Source organism: Phaenicophaeus curvirostris, chromosome 12, assembly GCF_032191515.1.
Source record: "Phaenicophaeus curvirostris isolate KB17595 chromosome 12, BPBGC_Pcur_1.0, whole genome shotgun sequence".
Taxonomy (NCBI): Eukaryota; Metazoa; Chordata; class Aves; order Cuculiformes; family Cuculidae; genus Phaenicophaeus; species Phaenicophaeus curvirostris.
In genome coordinates this window covers 3419001-3439513 of record NC_091403.1, presented here as the reverse complement: position 1 = coordinate 3439513, position 20513 = coordinate 3419001, and the positions used below count along the sequence as shown (strand labels likewise).

At 44.8% G+C, this 20513-nt stretch overlaps 2 protein-coding genes across 3 annotated transcripts; one reads left to right on the top strand and one right to left on the bottom strand.

The window, feature by feature from the left end:
* Nucleotides 1-5336: 5336 nt before the first annotated feature.
* Nucleotides 5337-11867, top strand: SKIC8 (SKI8 subunit of superkiller complex). Its single transcript, XM_069867093.1, has 11 exons — nt 5337-5378; nt 5632-5675; nt 5773-5800; nt 6345-6450; nt 7169-7341; nt 8069-8217; nt 8564-8657; nt 8979-9072; nt 9745-9837; nt 10313-10391; nt 11588-11867. Exons 2-11 carry the CDS (start codon nt 5664-5666, stop codon nt 11675-11677), a joined length of 918 nt encoding a protein of 305 aa, XP_069723194.1. The 5' UTR covers nt 5337-5378; nt 5632-5663; the 3' UTR covers nt 11678-11867.
* An 838-nt stretch (nt 11868-12705) lies between these two features.
* DNAJA4 (DnaJ heat shock protein family (Hsp40) member A4) lies at nt 12706-19715 on the bottom strand. Of its 2 annotated transcripts, XM_069867090.1 has the most exons (8): nt 19668-19715; nt 18240-18377; nt 16246-16426; nt 15255-15359; nt 14315-14542; nt 14010-14240; nt 13387-13487; nt 12706-13301 (listed from the first exon to the last, which is right to left on the bottom strand). In XM_069867090.1, exons 2-8 carry the CDS (start codon nt 18369-18371, stop codon nt 13083-13085), a joined length of 1197 nt encoding a protein of 398 aa, XP_069723191.1. In that variant the 5' UTR covers nt 18372-18377; nt 19668-19715; the 3' UTR covers nt 12706-13082. The 2 variants fall into 2 exon arrangements, with proteins under 2 accessions (XP_069723191.1, XP_069723192.1); XM_069867091.1 differs by lacking the exons at nt 18240-18377; nt 19668-19715 and adding an exon at nt 16683-16745 and having other exon boundaries at nt 16246-16454.
* Between the last annotated feature and the right edge of the window lie 798 nt (nt 19716-20513).

Genomic DNA, 20513 nt, shown 5'->3' with positions numbered 1-20513 from the left:
CCGACACAAACACCGCGGGCCGCGCATGCGCAGCGGCGCCTCCGCGCGGCGCCCGGCGGGCCCCGCGGCTGCCATGGCAACGGGGGGACGCGCGGGGCCCGGCCGGGCCCCGCGCGTCCCCCCGTTGCCATGGCAGCCGCGGGGCCCGGCCTGAGGGGTGCAGGAGAGCTGGGGAGGGACTGCTGAGAAAGGCGTGTGGTGGTAGGACGAGGGGCAACGGGTCTAAACTGGAGAGGGGCAGAGGTAGGCTAGGCAGAAGGAGCAATTCCTGCACCGTGAGGGTGGGGAGGCCCTGGCCCAGGCTGCCCAGGGAAGCTGGACTGCCCCATCGCTGGAGGGGTTCAAGGCCAGGTTGGATGGGGTTCTGAGCAGCCTGGTCCAGTGGGAGGTGTCCCTGCCCATAGCAGGATGGGCTTTAAGGTCCCTTCCAGCCCAAACTATTCTATGAGTCTATGAAGAGCAACGAAGCTAGTGAAGGGGCTGGAGAACAGGCCTTATGAGGAGCGGCTGAGGGAGCTGGGGGTGTTTAGCCTGGAGAAGAGGAGGCTGAGGGGAGACCTCATTGCTCTCTACAACTCCCTGAAAGGAGGTTGTGGAGAGGAGGGAGCTGGGCTCTTCTCCCAAGTGACAGGGGACAGGACGAGAGGGAATGGCCTCAAGCTCCGCCAGGGGAGGTTTAGGCTGGACATTAGGAAAAAATTCTTCACAGAAAGGGTCATTGGGCACTGGCAGAGGCTGCCCAGGGAGGGGGTTGAGTCACCTTCCCTGGAGGGGTTTAAGGCACGGGTGGACGAGGTGCTAAGGGACATGGGTTAGTGTTTGATGGGAAGGGTTGGACTCGATGATCCGGTGGGTCTCTTCCAACCTGGTTATTCTATGATTCTATGATTTGTGGATGTAAACCCGGCAACAGGAAGGGATGGATTCCAGTACAGGCAATAACGCTTGTATCAAGGGAAAGAAAAGACAAAAAACACCCACCAGAGAACGTCTGCCCCATCCAAATAGCTGTAGCTCATCGAGGAGAAGTATTTGATTCTTCTAGTCTTGGACAATGCCTGAAGGGGCTACAAGATCCGGTGGGTCTCTTCCAACCTGGTTATTCTGTGATTCTGTGAAGAAAGCTGGGGAGGGGCTTTTTACAAAAACATTAGTGATACGATGCCCCTCTCCCTGAACTGGAGAGGGGCAGATTTAGACTAGACATAAGGAAGAATTTCTTCACCATGAGGGTGGTGAGGCCCTGGCCCAGGTTTCCCAGGGAAGCTGTGGCTGCCCCGTCCCTGGAGGGGTTAAAGGACAGGTTGGATGGGGCTTTGAGCAGCCTGATCCAGTGGGAGGTGTCCCTGCCTGTCACAGAGGGGTTGGAATTAGATGATCTTTAACACCCCTTCAAATCCAAACTATTCTATGATTCTACGACAGGTGGAAAAGCTCTGGTGACAGTAATTGAACTAATTTGGTGTTCCCCATCTGCACAGGCTTGGATCCAGACACGTGTGGCCGTGCCACTTCAGAGAAGCTGTCCTTTCCAAGAGCCACTGTGACAGGGGTAAGGGAGCTCCCGCACCCACCGTGCACCCAGACTACATCTCATCGACAAGCACAGTGCCCAGCAGACCCCACCGAGCAGAGATTTGGGCCCCAGCAGTGCTCTAACACTGGTGCAAAAACTAAATGAAAGAAAACAGCCTCATTCATAAACAAAGCGCGAAATTCCTTGAGTTTTATGTACGCTACCAACTTTAAAGTTTCGTCTGTCATATGATTGAGAAACAAAGAAAAACATTTTATTGCACTGCTGCTCAAGAGTAGGTTTTGAACAGCTCGCTCAGCAAAATTAAGGGAGGTACCTTATTCAGTGCAGTTTTACTGCACGCTCATCAACACCACATCAGAGCACTTTCTGTGAGCGTACTAAGTACCGGTCACGTGATAATTTGCTCACTACAGAGAAAATAAGTGCATACATGTGAACATGAGCAAGGAAATTGTCATTTGGAGGTTTGTTTAGGGCTCTATTTTAGCATACTTATTTCTATGTATTAGAAAAGACAAAGTCGAAACCAAAAGAAACCATGCAAAGGCTCAGTATATTCTTACTCGCATGCATATTTTGATTACCTATACTAATTATTTCTGCCTTACACATTAAGATACTACCTATGCTCATCACTAATGCAGAAATTTGAGGCAAATGCCAATGTTTACTACACTCATAGTCAACGTGAGTCCATTTATCACCATCCTCTGTTTACTAAATATGGTCAAAAGTCAGCAGCATTAAGTTCCTCACTCTTCCCCATGCCTGTATTTCAATACACATCTTAAGCAACATTTGCTCTGACCACAAACATTTAAGAAATTTGAAATGCTTTGCCCTGTTATTTCAAAGACTAAACCAAAATCTATCTCCTTACCAGGGAAAGAAGTTGACAAGAAACTGCTATCAGGTCTAAACATGGAACAAACCCAATGTCCTCATGTGCCCCTCTGCACAAACCCTGGCAATCCGGTGTTTTCCTGTATGCTGGACCCCAAAACACTCATGACCAGTGGTTCTTTGACAAAGCCTCAGCTTTTGCTGTTTAAAACAACTTCAAGTGAATATGGTGCCATACCACCGGTCACACAGATGGTACCTCGTACCTATCATCCAGTGGATCTAACCTTTTCAAAACACTTGCAGACTTGTGGGTCATTTCAAAATGGTTATTTAAACACTGCCCTTGATAGAAGTAGGGTATATGACTACCCCAATTTACAGCATACTCTGTAAAAATGCACCTCTTTGTCATAGACTTAGACTAGACACTTAACCTTTAAGTAAATAAATCTGACTTATTTCAGTCAGTCTTGGAATATTGTCAATATCTGATTTATGTTGGTTTTGCTGTGTTGAATAAGATCTATCAAAAAGAATGTAGCCCATTTGATGATACACTTCTCTCTTTCAGACCTAAACCCATAAAAATAAAACTTCTGAAACTGCTATTTTAAGTGTGGAGCTTTAATTTTATGCACAGAGTTAAGTGCGAGAGATGTTGACCTAAAGGTTTATTTGGTTTAATTAATGTATTTTCTGGTTTTAAAACTTATTCAGTCTCTACACTCCTACATCTCGGGACACTAATACCAACATAACAGATATGATTTCAATCTGGTGTACACAGCGGCAGCTCAGGTATTGAAGTCAGAAGTTTAACATCTATTTGCTCCCAATAGAATCAGGTGAAACAGGAAGATACTGTTCATGCCACCAAGCATATTTTCTTCCCTAACCTTTGAAGAGGGCACTGTTTATATTTCATAGCAGTAGAAAATGATGCCTGTCTACATCCAAAACAGGCTTGAGTTGCTGTAGGAAGTCACTACAGCATAAGTAGCCTATGCAGATGTACACAGATTGTTCTAATGGGCTGTGGAACCAAAATAGAAAAGGAGGAAGGAACTTGCAGCCAGTGTCTGCTGCTTTGCATTTTCTTTTTCCTATTGCCAGTGCCTCTCCTCCCTCACCTCCATTTCCACTCAGAAAATAGCCATACTTTGGCACCTGTACCATTACATTAAACTGAAGCACTAGAGCTCCTGCATTGCCTTCCTTCCAACTGCTATAAATATTGTCACTGCCTTCCTTTGCAATGTGGCAGGTATCTGTAGGCAATAAGGAACAGCAGCTACCCCAGACATCTCTGACTCATCTCAGCACTCCTCATAAGGCTCTTAAGTAAAGAAATGGAAAGCAACAGCTGCCACCTTCTTCCTGCTCCAAGAGTATAAAATTTACAGAGAATAACATATATCTACATAATAAATATTCCCTTCTAAAGACAGAAATCAGTCATAAATGGTATTCAGGAAACAGACTGATGTGGAAAATTCAGAAGTCTGCTAAAACTGCTACTGAGAAATGCTCACAATTAGGACAGAATGCCTGACACAACAGAACAGCTTCAAGTCTGGTGTTTCAGGCTGTGGCTCTTGCTTTTGTCTCAGCTACCTTGAACCTAATGCACTACAATGCTGATAGCTGCATCATAGAATCATAGAATAACCAGGTTGGAAGAGACCCACTGTATCATCGAGTCCAACCATTCCTATCAATATACATGGTTATACATTATTTTTCAAGAAAAAGGAATATATAATGTGTGTAACTGTCTTCCTGGAGCTTGATGGAGGGGACAGATACTGGAAATGAATGAGCAAGCAGTGCAGACACTGTTCCAATTCACTTCCAGAAACACGGTCCCTTAATGGTTTCCTAGAGGCACATCAGGCAACATAAGCAGAGGCTTCTTTGCCTCTGCCACAACTGTTCAGAGTCCCCAAATACAGAAAGACGCAGAGTGATTAACGTTCCATTGTGAATGCCGGTTGCTACTAGAAAGAGGTGGCGATGATGACAGGGGACAGGACGAGAGAGAATGGCCTCAAGCTCCACCAGGGGAGATTTAGGCTGGACATTAGGAAAAAATTCTTCACAGAAAGGGTCATTGGTCCCTGGCAGAGGCTGCCCAGGGAGGGGGTTGAGTCACCTTCCCTGGAGGGGTTTAAGGCACGGGTGGACGAGGCGCTAAGGGGCATGGGTTAGTGTTTGATAGGAATGGTTGGACTCAATGATCCGGTGGGTCTCTTCCAACCTGTTCATTCTATGATTCTATGATTCTATGATCCTGATGCTGCTGCTCCACATCGTGGAGATGGTATAAATCTGCACACATCCTTTGAGCTCTGTGAGAAGTCGCCCTTTGTTTCTGCGGCGCTTGCAGTTACTACGATTTCTGTGACTGTTCCTACCTCAACAGAAAATCAAACCCAAAACTGATGGACCAGCCGTAAGAGAGACCTATAATGGAAACCAGCCCCCTGCAGCCACAGTAACATTACACAGCCCCTTGCCTAAACTGAAAACGTCATTGCTTCAAAGACTTTGTCCTTTTCAATATTTTACCAGAGAATAAGCTTTTCTCTCAAACCCGAAGGGCTCTGTGTGCGCTGCAGCATTATTGAAGCTGTGAAAGGGCACCGCTCCTTCGTCTTTAACGTTAAGCCTCAGGGAATCTCATTTATTCTCCTCAACTTCAGTTCTAACATCTTTCCCAGCCAGGCAGAGGCAGCAAATTGAGGAAACGAAGCTTCTAACGCAGCCACACCTTGTTTTTTCTCTCAAACAAGAGGGTGAGGGGGGAACCTTCCCTCCGCCCAGGCGGCGCCGGCAGGGGGCGCGCGCCGCGGCGGGAGGAGGCGAGACTGCGCGCGACGGGAAGAGAGGCGGCGGGCAGCGCCGCCGCTCTGGCCGCGACATCGGTGGTAGAGGCGACGTCATCAGAGCGCGACGGGGGCGGAGACGGGGAGGGAGGCCGCGGCGCGGCTCGGTGCGGCTCGGGACGGGGAAGGGAGAAAGAGGAAAGGGATGGGGGTGGGGAAGGGAAAGGGGTGCTGGGCTCGGCTCCGCTCCGCTCGGTGGGGCATGACAGGGCTCGGCTCGGTACCGCGAGGGAAGGGGAAAGGGGCTGCGGGGCCCGTGGGTCTCCCCAGGCCTCGCTGCTGGGCCTGCCGCGTTCCCCCTTCCCCAGCGTATGGCGGGCAGGGCCTCATTGCCGAGCCTAATGGATTTTCTCCTTCCAGAGCACCCCTGTTAAGAAGGCTTCCATAACGATATGACTACACAGGTAAATAAAAATGCATCATGAATTAAACTCCTTGTTAGCTTAAGATTTTTTTTTTTTAGGCTGGTCATACTTAATATTAATTATCTTTTCTTTCTAGTACAGTATTCTCTTCAAGCAAGAGCAAGGTGAGGAAACACTAATGTGTATTAAATAGTACTGGCTTCCTCGGATGATAAAATTGATAACAGCAGAATATATCATAGAATGGTTTGGGTTGAAAGGGATCTTAAAGATCACCCACTTCCAACCTCCCTGCCCTGGGCAGCGACACCTCCCATGGGATCAGGTTGCTCAAAGACTCATCCAGCCTGGCCTAGAACACCTCCAGGCATCCACAACTTCTCTGGGCAACCTGTTCCAGTGCCTCCTCACCCTCACAGGAGAACATTTCTTCCTAATATTTAATAATAATAAAATTGGATTTTGTTTATATTAAGTATATACCTGAATAACTCAAAATAGTTATGCTATTTCTTAACAGTGACCTTGCTGAATGAAATACATCATGTGCTTTGAAACAATAAAAATGGTGACAAGGCTCTCGGAGCACTGACAGACCTGAAGAGCAAGCGCTCTGCAGCCAGCATTACAGTTGGCAATTTTAGCATTACCAAATCTGGTAGTTGGTTTCCATCAAATCAGCATTTCTATGCTTATATTCTCTCTTAGCTCACGATGACGCCATCTGGTCAGTTGCCTGGGGAAAAAATAAAAATGATGGTTCCGAAACAGTGATCTCTGGTTCTTTGGATGATCTGGTGAAGGTCTGGAAGTGGTGAGTGTTCTGTATTCAATGATTACATCAGTTGTAAACCTTGGAAGGAGTCAGTGTGGAGGTGGTAGAGCAGTCCTGAATTGCAATCATCTGCAGGGATGTTAGCAGTCAGACATCTCGTCTGCCAGAGAATAGTACAACTTGATGTATTTCTAAATCAAAGAATTAGAAATGCAGCTTTTGATGAGAAAGTGCATTGGGAGCATGTGTACGGTGAGAGGAATAACGGGAGTAAAAGAGGAAATGACGTCTTCCTTTTTTTTTAATAAAAATTTGTCATAATCCTCATACAAGGCCACGTAAGTGTGCTTTTACAGAGTTGTTCTCTCTTAACCAGAGCACTATCAAGTGTGCGCTTCACTTCAGTGACACGAGTAGCTCTGTTGTGACTTAAAATTGTTGGCTGGTGCGTTTCACGCTGCTCTGTACGGACCCAGGTGGTGTTGTGTAGCAAACATTTTGGTGAGACTGCTTACAGACTTAAGGTGAAGTAAATGCTTTGCAGAAACGTGGTAAATGATTGGTCATTTCTTTCCCTTAAGTACAGAGAGCAATTTGAGTGCAGCTCTCTCCACGTTTCATGGCTGAAGTTTTGACTCCCCTTTTGCTGAACAAAATGGAGAAATGTGGGTTGTCCTGTTTGTTTTGTGAGAGATTGGAGATCGGTGCAGTACTCCCAGCTATTCATACCTAGTCTTTTCTTTCCCTTCAACAAAAGGAATGATGAAAAATTGGATCTACAGTGGACCTTGGAGGGTCACCAGCTGGGCGTGGTGTCTGTGGACATCAGCCACACAGGCTCCATAGCAGCATCCAGCTCCCTCGACGCCCACATTCGCCTTTGGGATTTAGAAACTGGCAAACAGATCAAGTCAATTGATGCTGGTCCTGGTAAGATCTGAGTGCTAGGCTGTCTGCGTAGGCTGTGTACTTGCTCTAGACAGTAAATACTGCCCAGTCTATAACGAAGGTACACAACTACTTTGTTGGTTTGTCTTTTTTTTTTTTATCTGTCTTTGCAAAAATCTTGGTGATTTTTATGAACTCAGCATAAAGTAGTATCAATGTAACATTTTTTTTTCACGCTATTTACACTTTCTCAGATCCACTCAGATACGCTTTTTGCTAGATGCATAAGGTGGAATGGAAAGAAACCAGTGTGCTCTTACACATGCATTGATAAAAGGATAATTCAAAAAATAATTCAAGTTGATTTACAGAGAAGGTCTGATCTTTCTTTGTAAGCACTGCACTGGATTTGAGACATAAATGTGATGCTTATTTATGCAGCACATTCTAGTGTGAGGAGCAAGCAAGCCAAAACACAGTAAAGCCAAAGTCTGAATCAGTGTTTTGTCTTTCAAGTTGGAATTCAGAGGCTAAAGATTTTATGCTAAATAGTTCATTGGGCCACTAGCAATCACTACTTTAAGAATAGTATCTCAGTGTTTTAGGTAATGAATATTGAGCTTATAGAAAAATAAATGTGAATTACATTGTGTGAGATAGATATTTTGTACTGCTAAATGGATTAAATGTCTGATCAGATGCATACAGAACTGATGTTGTTGAATGAGAAACAGTGTTCAGCTAACTGATTTTTTTCTTTTTCATACAGTTGACGCTTGGTCCCTGGCTTTTTCACCCGATTCCCAATACCTTGCAACAGGAAGTCATGTGGGAAAAGTAAATATTTTTGGTGTTGAAACAGGAAAGAAAGAATATTCTCTCGACACCAGAGGAAAGTTCATCCTGAGCATTGCATACGTAAGAAGCACAACTGATAATTTCTTATGTGAAATTGCTATTGTTGTCATAAATCAGATATTTTTGTTTCCATCTATCTCTTATTATCTACATAACACTATATGACAGCCGTGCTTTGATAGTTCCAAATATAAACTGCGTGACATCTTCCCCTGCATGGATGGAAAATATACTTTGATCTTGTTTATTCGCATTTTGTGAGTGTGTCAGCTGAAATCTTCAGGATTTTTGCAGCCCGGGTATCTTGCATAGATCCTGTTTGTGATAAGTTGCCAAGAGAATGTCAGTGAGGTACAGCATAAATGCACACAGTTGTTAAATGCATACTTCTCGTGTTCTATTGCAGAGTCCAGATGGAAAATACTTAGCCAGTGGAGCGATAGATGGCATTATCAATATTTTTGATATTGCAACTGGAAAACTTCTGCATACGCTAGAAGGTAATGCTTTGTCTGTTTGCAATATCCAAGTTCTGGCATCGTTCCTCAGCAAAATGAAAAGATATAATGCAAGTGAGAATAATATACAACAGCTGTAGCATAAATGACATGGTGTTTCTGGCCATTAGACAGTAATTTAGAGTGCTGTAACTTGTAAACCACTTAAAATATTAGAGGCAAACTGTAAACTCATAAATGCCTGTCTTGAAAGATAACAGTTGGTTTAGCTTAACTGAATTGTTAAATTGCCGTTCCTTCTTGTATCTGTCATTAGGAAGAGGAATAGCTACCTTCTTAGCCATATGTAACTTTGAATTTCAGGTCACGCGATGCCCATTCGTTCACTGACATTTTCTCCAGATTCTCAATTACTTGTAACTGCTTCAGATGACGGCTACATCAAAATTTATGATGTGTAAGTTCTTATTTTGCAAGACACGCTAACAGGAAAGTAACTCGAGGAGGCTGAGACTGTAAAAAATGTATCCAACCCTTTGCTCTCCTTAATGCCCTTCAGCTTTTGGTGACTTCTTTATGTAACAAATAATCTTAAATAATAAAATACTACTCCCTTAATTTATAAGAGATGCATAGGTGGATGATGGCCTTAACTTGAAAACAAATTACTTTCCTCATATTTGGCCCTGAAGGCAACAATCTGATTGTTTTGTATATCTGTCCTCTGTGTGTGATTACGCATCTTAAACATCTGTCCCGTACTCAAGAAATTATATTTATGACCAGTGCATTGTGCAACAACTTGGAAGACCCTAGGGAGGAAAAGGCACTGCTTCAGTGGCCTTCACTCTTTTAAGCCCACATTACTTTGCCTTCTTCACTGTGAAACTTTTTCCACCAAGGTATCTTCTTAGTCACTTCTTTTTGTGTGAACCATTTGAAATGGAAAACCAGAATCTCTTGTAACACCAATTCAGCCTGGATGAACTAATGTCCAGAAGTCACCTTCCACGACCTTGCACTGAGCCATTCCTGACTGCGCTAGCTAGAGAGTACATTCCTGTTGCTATTTCTCTGGAATTCACAAATGTTAAAATTCTACCTTTTCTAACATTTGTTCTTTCCACAGACAACACGCCAACCTGGCTGGCACCTTAAGTGGTCACGGATCCTGGGTATTAAATGTAGCATTTTGCCCTGATGATACTCATTTTGTTTCCAGGTATTGATGATTTTTAACTTGTTTAAACTTCCTGAAAAAAAATTAATTATAAAGGGGGGTAACATAAAAAAGTAAATGTGCACAAATTACAATGGAATAACTTGCAGTTCAAGACTCAAGAGCCAGCCTGTGTTGTGATACCAGTTGCAGTGAGTAGTGTTTTAAGTGTAAGTCATCCCACTGCAGTGTCATTTCCTACAAGTGAATAATAACATCTGCACCTAAGGGAAGGGCTGTTTGATTCAAAACAGCTGAAAAATTGCTGTTGGATTAAGAAGTACAACGTAATATCGCAGCAGTGCATTAATCTAGTTGGACTTTAGTGTTAACTCTTAGAACAGCTCAGGCAATTGGGGGCCAAATGTATGTAATAGGAGTTCCTGCTTCAAAGAATTTTCTGGCTAAAACAGGGAGTCTTCATGTTAACTTAAACTAGTTAATCTATTAACATTGATCAAAACTACTTTTCTTTCAGTTCATCTGACAAAAGCGTGAAAGTCTGGGATGCTGGAACGAGAACCTGTGTTCACACTTTCTTTGACCACCAAGACCAGGTATGCAGACAAAGCTATGGCTTTATCTCGGTCGCTGTGTTCACGGGAGAGCATCTGTTGTGCAGTTGGGTGCGTTTGTGCTTCGGGGTTGGCCTCGAGCCTGCTGTCGTGGAATCTTAAAAGTTCTTCATAATTACTTTGCACTTAATATTGACCTAACGTGCCAAGTGTATAGGTTGATCTCTCCAAGTAATTACATTTTTGAGGTTCAAATAAGGACAACCCTGAGTGGTCAAAAGGATTTTTACCAGACTCTTATCTTCTACCTTTGTCCTTCTTATTTCTATCACTTCCACAAAATATGCATGTAGAAGGAGGGAAAACAATTTAAAAGAATGGAATTGTCTAAAAAGATGCTTGTAAGCACGCCTGAAACTTGGGGACTTCTTCCTCCTCAAATGTCTGCACTACCCAATTTCTTTTTTAATTCAGTGATAACTACCCGTGAGGAAAGAGGAACTTGGGAATCTACGAAGTTACACTTCTTCCGAATGTTAGATGTTGAGTAGAAGAATGCTGGGGTTTTTAATGGCTTGTAGAGGAAGACTTAACAAAGGAAATTATTTCAGATTTTACCTGGGCTCTTCAATAGTACGTTATTGCTTCAGTTATCTACAGCTATGGGGTTTTTTAGTAGTGAAGTACTGAGCACAACTGGATTTCTGGTAGTGTCTTAGGAGATTACAGGCAACAGCTAAGTCTTATGGAAGGCAGAGATGCAACAGCTGCTGGGAAGATTGGTTTTTAGATGCACGTGGAGAATGATGTATGAGATTCCCCAAGATGTGCTGTAGTCAGGATGCCCATTCTGCAGTCCCATGTTGATAAACACTTCCTCTCTTGCTTTCCTGAAAGCACTGTAAAATACTTTTCAGAAAGGAGAGGATGCATTAGTTAAAATGTTTTGATTTATGCAAACTGGGGCAAGTATTTTCCAGCCTCTCTCCAGTACCTTTTAGGTTGTGTAATCCAGTGCCAGGAGGGGAATATAAGACCATGTTAGCCTGCTAGGTGGCAGTGTCCTTCTCTGGTTCATCAACTTATCTGCTGTTAAAGCAGCAGCTATACTTGAACCAAAACTAATAGCCATCTTAAATCATCCTCCCCTCTTCAGCTTGTTCCAGTCAATGACTGCCTGCTCTGATGTTTTTTTCTTAACTCTCGGTTGGTAATCTTGTGTTATGTCCTGTTTGCAGGTTTGGGGAGTGAAGTACAATGGAAGTGGGTCCAAAATTGTATCTGTTGGAGATGACCAAGAAATTCATATTTATGACTGTCCTGTTTAAATGTCGTGACTCACCTCATGAATTCTCATGGCAGTTTTCAGGAAAACTGCTGTCTTTCCATGTAATTTTTTTAATATGATAAAAGTGTTTTCATCATGCTGACCTGCAAAATCACTTCTGCTTATAATTTTGGTTTTGTTTTGCATGAGAGAAAGCTTTACTTTTTTAAAAATAAAAGCTATGGCTGCAAGTAACTTGTATCTCAATCTTCGGCCAGCGTGGTTGTGGAAATAAGTAGTCATGGCTGAAATAACTGCTCAGTTAATCTTCTCTGCCTTTGTACAGAAATAGAATGGAGGTGGGAAGTGGTGATGGTGTCTAAGAGCAGCTTATTTTAGGAGAAGCAAAAGTGACTGAGGCCCTGCCTTCTATGCATAGGAAATGATAGCCTGCAGGGGGGTCACTTAAGCTGAACACCTGTTCCAGCAACTGTAGAGGGAGATGTAGCTCACTCAGTTTAATTTCACTAAAGGGGGGCAGTTGTTTCCAACCCTTAATACAGTCACTACTGGGGAACAGGTTAAAACTTTTTCCTTTTATGTTATCAATCATTCTACTGGGGCATCTTGTCATGATAGAGTGGCAGCTATATCTTTTCAATATCTGGGTGTGGTTTATTCATCAAGGGTGAAGGACACAGCACCGAGGAGGAAGTGAAAACTCTTTAAGAACACTAAAATACACAGCTTGAGCTCTAAATTTTACTTGGAGGTTATGTGCCTATATGTAGATTACAGTGAGGGAGGGTACACTGTCACCATTAGAAGGAAGCCTGCTAACCCTCAGTTACATTTACACAGAGCTGTATGTATGAACACTACCTACACTCTTAAGAGAACAGAACAGAGGCAAGAGTGTTACTGTGCAAAGGAGTGGGGCAGGCACAAAATGCTTCCACAATACAAGACAGGTGCGAGTGTTCCAACTAACAAAGCTGAACATGGAGAACAAAGCAGACCGAGCTTAGAAAAACTTAACTCAAATAAAGGGCGTTCTAGAGCAGCTTAGAAAATACAAGAGAAGCATGGTAAATGTGAAGAGGTCTATTTATTAGAAGTTATTTACGCTATGTCTTATTCTATGAAACTCATTTTCCAGTATGAAAGTATTTACATAAGACACTCCACTTAACCTCTGTCAATATTGCATGAAATTAATTGAGAACCTTCACAGCAAAGGAAAATGTAGACCAACTGTAGACCAACTCAGTTGGTTCTCAGCTGTGTAACATTTGCTTTATATATAAAGACTACGAGAACACAATATAAATTAGTTACAAAAAGGTGATACTGACAGCGCAGCAACTCAATTTGCTGAACACAAAACCCACAAGCAGTGGCTATTACAGCCATGCAGTTTTCATTGTGAAAATTTACATTTTAGATGACATCCACTTCACCTTGCTTTAAGATGTCTGACACTGTACTCCTGTTCTTGGACCCTCCTCATCTTCTTCATATGCTTCTCCCCCAGTGTTACGGTAGGTTGGCTCACTTGGATCAAAATCTTCAAGGTCCACCTGATCCATCTCGTCTGTAATCATAATGTCTTCTCTGGGAGGAAGCAGAGCCTCCAGCAGTGACATTTTCTCCCTTGGGAGCCAGTAGTGCTCTGGGAACTGCACCTACGATTTTATACGTTTAAATAAACAGTTACTCCTGTTGCCAGAACAAGTATCTTTGCTACAGAAAAGCAAGCAGCCAACTTACCAAAAACTGTATAATTAAGGTTCCTTTGTCCATTGGAGATTTGTAGATAGGCATCCCTTCGTTGTGGATACACTTTAGGTCACCGTGTTTTATGACTTCACCTACACAGAAGGCATAGCTTTAAGTAAGCTTACACAACAGGCAGTTCATAACCATGCAAAGCAGGGTTGTACAGAAGCAGTGTTCCCACAGCAGCCAAAGGAGATGACAAAGCTACTTATAGAGAAGGCTGCAGACTATGAAATACTAAATTCAAGCCATGCAGAATTAAGGCCACATACACTGTTGCCTCTATGCTGAGAGGCAGCTTCTCCTAACACAGCCTTCAGGCTTAATTAACAGATCATCTGGTAGTTTTAGGTTTCTGGCCTCTTGAATACTTTCCTGGCTATCCACTCACAAAAGGTGAATCTTATTGAGAAGCATTTGCCAGCTTCAGCTATAGCTCTGCACGTAATGTTTTAAAAAGACCAACAAGAATGTTGAAGAACCAACTAAAAACTACATGTGCAGTCATTGCATTGACTGGTTAAAAAAAATAAACAAAACACCAACCACAAACCAAAGCCCCCCAGAAACCTCAGGCAAGCAGTTTAAACAGCATCAGAACTCTCAAGACTTACCTGGCTTAGATGATATAACAAGAACTCTATTATCCAGAGTTTCAATCGTCTTTTTGAAACCGCATAAAGCCTCTGAGAGCTGAATTCTCATTTTTGTGATTAAGTCATGCCCTCGCCTCTGGAAGACACTGTGATCCCTTTGATCAAGCACAATTATAACATCGCCAGGCTCCAGATCAGGCTCCTGGTCCCCTTCTCCATGAAATACTATCTTCTGGCCATCTTTCATACCTGCAGAAGAGAAACCCATTTACTCTCTGCAGAACTATAGACTACAACTAGGGACACAGACAAACAATTCTTACCTTTATCAACATGAACTTCTATGATCTTTTTCTCCCGTACAACCTTACAGCCATTGCAGTTCTCACACCGGTCCTTTGGATTTATTCTTTCACCTTGGCCTTTGCATTCCGGACACACAGTTTGGATTTGCTGTACCATGCCAGGTCCAATTTGCTGGACAAGAACTTGCATTCCTCTTCCTTTACAAACTGGACACTTCTCTACTGCCCCTCTCTTTCCACCATAACCTTTAACAAGAAAGTTAAATCTGATCTCAGGCTCAAAAAAACCATAGAAGTTACTCTAATGCTATCAGGCTGGAACTTGCAGACTTCAAGAACCCCTTTAGAGCAACCTAAGAGTAGCTCAGTAAAATATTTCCAATGTAATTAGAACTCCAGTCTTCATCACAAAACATGCCTCAAGTTCATAGTTTTTACAGAGTGAATGAAGTCTATTTTTCTATGCACAGGTTATTTTAGTAGCCTCTGCCCCATCTCCCAATACATCTGGGTTTTGAAGGAACAATCGGTGAACTAACTCGAACACCCAGACATTCCATTAATACTTTGGAAAACACTTGGCAAGCAGATGCTTAAGAGTTCTAAAATACAAGACCTCATTAATATTTACCTCAAAGAAGAGCTGTCATTATGGATACTTAATAAATGTAAAATGAGTTGTATAATACAAGCTGGACCACTACCAGCAACAATTAAAATGAAAAAAAAAAAAAAATAAAGTTCCAGGTTAAGATACTTTTAACCTGGGTACCTAAGAAAGCATTACTCTTTGATTAGCAGAAATAAAAATTAACTAGCCTGGCAGACTTTTGGAGGTGGATCAAAAAAGAAGAGAACCCCACACTTGATTTACAGGCCCACTCCAATATATGTATTTTTTTCTAGGAAAGAAAAAAAAAGCTTGGAGAGGTTTGAAACCACTGCTTGGTTTTTTTACCTTCACACTTTGCACAAATGACATTCTTCTGCAACGCCAGTTTCCTTGTAACACCATTATACAAGTCTTCAAGAGATACACCTAACTGGTGTACAACATTTTTGCCTTTAAGAAAACAGACAGAAGAGAAAGATTAATTCTGGTTCAGCTGTTGTGAGGACAAATGTCTACTTAAAGGCTTCTACACTTGTTAATACATGCACAGTCTCAACTGAGGAAATGTAAAGTTAATTCAAAACTTTGAACACAGCCCAGCTCCCTTAAAAGCACATGCAGTTCCATCAGCTTCCACTGAGCTGCACCCACTTACGTCAGAACATAAACTTTAGTTGTAATTAAGCAAAGCATCATTAAAGCCACCCTACCCCTGCACCTACCCCGACTTTTGTAAGCTTAATTGAAACAGCAAGATGCAAGGACACTACCAGCTTCAGATCTAGTGAATTTATAAGTTGCTGTTGTGCCTAATTATAAATTTCCATGCAATTTCACAGTATAATTTCAATGATTTTACAGCAAGTTATTCCTTTAACAGGCAGAAAAAACATATTGTGCTTTTGGCAGCACTCCGTACTCAATTTCTACCAAAAAATTTCAAGATATTTTAATAATATTAAGTTGATGGTGTCCTTTTAAGAAAGTTGCCCAAAGCATTTGAACAAGTGAGGCACAGATCTCGAAAAAAGTAACACAAGTCTAATTCAACCACTCTAACCTACCCATGTTTCCCCCTCCCCTACAGGTTACCCACACCCACTTTAACAACAAATAAACAGAACTCAGAGAGATTGCTATAGCTACATCAGTTTATCTGCTATATTAGAATCTTAATGCTAGATTAACTAAAAATAATTCATAGTTTACTTCATCTGTTGTTTCAACGAGAAATATCCACACTATGTGCACTTAGCAGAACAGCAGTACCATCACACAGGTGTTTTATGCTGAAGTGCATGGTTAGAGTTTCTAGAACTTGTTTAGAACTGTGTACCTCTTCTCTCTCTATTCATTCGGCCTCCACCACCAAAGAACATGTCAAAGATGTCCATGGGTGACGAAAAGCTGCCGCCACTCAGGCCTCCTTCTTTAATAGCCTGCTCCCCACCCTGGTCATAGAGGTCCCTTTTCTTTGGGTCCGACAGAACTTCATATGCCTGGGATATGAGTTTAAACTAAAAAGAAAAAAGAAGCTCTGAACAACTATGACCAAGAGGAAAATTAACTCGCTCATATTCAACTCCATCTTCAGATTGAGCCATTATAGCTCTCTTGTAGCATTTGTTCTTTCCAAACTCCCTAGGTAATAGGCTATGCTTGTACCCTTTTTTCTGGGAAAACAACCCTTTTCTCCCCTCCTCCTGTGTCACAATCAGGCTTAATTCAGAGCCATGTCCCACTTACAAGCATATGGAAACTGCTCTTGATGACCCTGTTAGTTGCAACCATCATACATTTCTAACAAATCCATTTGGAAAGGGATATGGTGCTATCCCCAAAGTCCTGGAGGTTCCCAGATGCTCAGTGGCCACAGTGGTGCCAGTCATTTTAGAGCTACACAGGGATCCTTCATGGCTGCTGAGCTGCTACATCCAGCTAGGACTGAACAGAGATTTAGTGACCAGACACTGGAGTTGCTTATTCATTGCAAATAGAAGGACTTGGATACAAACCAAAACATCCACTTTATCAATAAAAATCAAGCGATTTTTTAAAAATAGCTATCAATTTCCGACTGCTAAGATTACTAAGTAAAATTTTTAAAACACAATTTGCCATTACTGAAATGACTACTTCCATTTTGATCGTGATTTACTTATGACCAGGCAAAGTGGCGCAAGTAAAAAAGCAGGCCAAAAATAAAAGCAGAAAAAATCATCTTTGACCATTTTACTGTTTAGATGACTTTAGTTTTGTAAATTGCTGTACAGAGACACCTATATGGACTTTCTATTCCTTATTATCAGACCAGCTTTTATATAAATAATCCTACTATTCAAGTTTTGCATAGTTCTCCAATTGTGGTGCTCATTTACCCTCATAGGCAACACATTTAGTTGAGCGGGGCTCTGGTAGCAGCACATGAAATGCTTTTGTTGTTACCTGTCCAGCCATTTCCTCTGGACAGTTACCTCGTAAATAGACATTAGCTTTTCCTCTGAGAAAATCTGTTCAGGAGCACCAGCCCAACCAGGGTAGTAGCCCCAGCACACACAGCAGTGTTGGCAGCCACATCCACTGGCCTCCGCACGTTGGACACAGCACAATGGCCATACCCCAACGGCTTTTTTTGTTTTAACCAACACCTCTGTAAAAGAAAAAGCTCCCACTGGCAGCTACAGGGAGGCAGCAGGAATTGCATCCAGGAAGTGGAACTAAGGCCTCCCCTGCCACCATGGCCAGGCAGGTTGCCAGCTGCACAGGGCTTTCACAGACCCTCTGGTGAGCAGGAATCATAGAATGGTTCGGGTTGGAAGGGACCTTAAAGATTCCCTCGTTCCAACCCCCCTGCCATGGGCAGGGACACCTCCCACCAGACAGGGCTGCTCAACACCCTATACAGCCTGATGTTTAACACCTCCAGGGATGAGGCAGCCTCAATTTCCCTGGGCAAACTATGCCAGCACCTCACCACCCTCACTGTGAAGAATTTCTTCCCTATGTCCAAACTAGGTCTTACCCCTTTCAATTTAAAGCCACCCCTCTTTGTCCTATCACTACATGCCCTTGTAAAAAGCCTGTTCCCAGCTTTCCTGGAGCCCATTTCAGTACTGGAAGCTGCTTTAAGGTCTCCCCACAACCTTCTCCAGGCTGAACAACCTTCACTCTCAGCCTGGCCTCAGATCACCTTCATGGAGCTATCCTTTACTTGTCTCATACTACAAGGAAGACATTATATGTGATTTTTAGGGTTTTATAATGATACAACAGGTGGACTTTCTGCCTCTGCCCCCACACAGCCCCACGCCCTCCCTGGCCCCTGCATACCCGCTCGCCCTCGCTGGGATTCTTGTCAGGGTGGTACTTCAGGGCCAGCTTGCGGTAGGCCCGCTTGATCTCATCGGAGGAGGCATTGGGTTTCACCTGCAGGATGTCGTAGTAACCCGTCTCTTTCACCATGGTGCCCTGCAGGAGAACACAGAACCATAGAATCACAGGTTGGGAAAGACCTCCTGGATCATCGAGCCCAACCATGTCGTGTTACACTATGTCACACCCCATTCCATCGTGTTACACCCCAAAATACCGCCTTTCGGCTCCCTCAGCCCGCGTTGCGCCGTCCTACGGCCCCGCACCCGCGTTAAGAGCCCCGCAGCCCTCGCCGCGCCGCATTACAGCGCCCTCAGACCTCCTTAAACCCCCTCACTCCACATCGTGCTGCGTGCAGACCCGCACTCGGCATCAAGAGCCCCTCAACCCCACACCGCACCCTCGCATCCCACGTTAACCCCTCCCCGTGCACGTTACAGCCCCGCACCCCCCACTGCACCGCATCAGGGCCCAATGCGCCGCCTTACAACCCGCGCCCCCCCCTTAAGGGACGCCCTCGCCCCACCTTGTGGCCCGTTCGCCCCGCATTGAGGCCTCTCACCTCGTGCTACGGTGCCCTCACCCTGTATTCACAGGCCCCTCGCCCCGTTTTACGGCCCCGCATCACCCCCACTACCCACCGCGTTGCGCCCCTTCACCCCACATTAATGGCCCCCTCCCCACCTTAGGGCCCATTCACCCCACATTAAAAGCTCCCTCCCCCCATTAAGGTCCGTTCACCCCGCATTAAAGGCCCCCTCTCCCCGTTCAGGCCCACTCACCCTACATTAAGGGCCCCCTCTCCCCATGCAGGTCTGTTCATCCTACATTAAAGGCTCCTTCCCTCTGTTAGGGCCCATTCACCCCACATTAAGGGCCCTCTCCTCCTGTTAAGGCCCGTTCACCCCACATTAAGGGCCCTCTCCTCCTGTTAAGGCCCGTTCACCCCACATTAAGGGCCCTCTCCTCCTGTTAAGGCCCGTTCACCCCACATTAAGGGCCCTCTCCTCCTGTTAAGGCCCGTTCACCCCACATTAAAGGCTCCCTCCCCCCGTTAAGGCCCGTTCACCCCACACTAAAGGCTTCCTCCCCCCGTTAAGGCCCCTTCACCCCACATTAAAGGCTCCCTCCCCCCGTTAAGGCCCGTTCACCCCACACTAAAGGCTTCCTCCCCCCGTTAAGGCCCCTTCACCCCACATTAAAGCCTCCCTATCCCCGTTAAGGCCCCTTCACCCCACATCAAACGCTCCCTCCCCCCGTTAAGGGCCCTTCACTCCACATTAGGGGCTCCCACTCCCCGTTAAGGCCCAGTCACCCCTCATTAAGGGTCCCCTCCCCCCGTTCAGCCCCCGTTAAGGGCCCCCTCCCCGCGCCTCGGCCGCTCACCCCGCACTCGGCCCTCTCGCTCCCCGCCGGCCGCAGCGCCGCTCGCGCTCGCCCCGCCCCTTCCGCGGGTTTATATATGGGCTCCGGCCGAATCTTCTGGAATGACGCCGCGCTACGTCACCGCGCTGGAACGGTCTAGAACCGCCGCGCGTGACGTCACCGCCGGCGCGGGGAGGGGGAGGCGCTTCCCTTGTCAGGAGTCTTGGAGGGGTTTGAGTGGGAAGGGACTTTAAAGATCATCGAGTTCCACCCCCCCACCGATGGGCAGAGACACCTCCCCCTGGATCACTGGCCTGGAACCCCTCCAGGGATGGGGCAGCCACAGCTTCCCTGGGCAACCTGGGCCAGGGCCTCATCACCCTCATGGTGAAGAAATTCCTCCTTGTGTCCATTCTAACTCTGCCTCTCTCCAGTTTATACCCATTGCTCCTCATCACCACAAGCCTTTGTGAACAGCCCCTCCCCAGCTTTCTTGTAGCCCCTTCAGGTCCTAGAAGGTCACTCTAAGGTGTTGGAGCCTTCTGTTCTCCAGGCTGAACAACCCCAGCTCCCTCAGCCATGGGAGGTGCTCCAGCCCTCACATCATCCTTGCAGCCTCCTCTGGACCTTTCCACCGGCTCCATCTCCTTTTCACACTGAGGATTCCAGATCTGGACACGAAACTCCAGGTGAGGTTTCACAAGAGAGGAATAGAGGGAGAGAATCCCCTCCCAATCTGCTGGCCGCACTACTTTTCATAGAATCATAGAATCATAGAATAACCAGGTTGGAAGAGACCCACCGGATCATCGAGTCCAACCATTCCTATCAAACACTAACCCATGCCCCTCAGCACCTCGTCCACCC

What these genes read in the sequence shown, in the direction of transcription:
- SKIC8 (XM_069867093.1), top strand. An exon ending in TCATCCTGAGCATTGCATAC is followed by an intron (nt 8,218 to 8,563) that starts GTAAGAAGCACA and finishes GTTCTATTGCAG; the next exon opens with AGTCCAGATGGAAAATACTT. An exon ending in TACATCAAAATTTATGATGT is followed by an intron (nt 9,073 to 9,744) that starts GTAAGTTCTTAT and finishes TTCTTTCCACAG; the next exon opens with ACAACACGCCAACCTGGCTG.
- DNAJA4 (XM_069867090.1), bottom strand. Translation starts at nt 18,371, where the DNA reads ATGGTGAAAGAGACGGGTTACTACGACATCCTGCAGGTGAAACCCAAT. An exon ending in ATCCCAGCGAGGGCGAGCGG is followed by an intron (nt 16,427 to 18,239) that starts GTATGCAGGGGC and finishes TTTTCTTTTTAG; the next exon opens with TTTAAACTCATATCCCAGGC. An exon ending in CATTTGTGCAAAGTGTGAAG is followed by an intron (nt 14,543 to 15,254) that starts GTAAAAAAACCA and finishes TTCTTGTTAAAG; the next exon opens with GTTATGGTGGAAAGAGAGGG.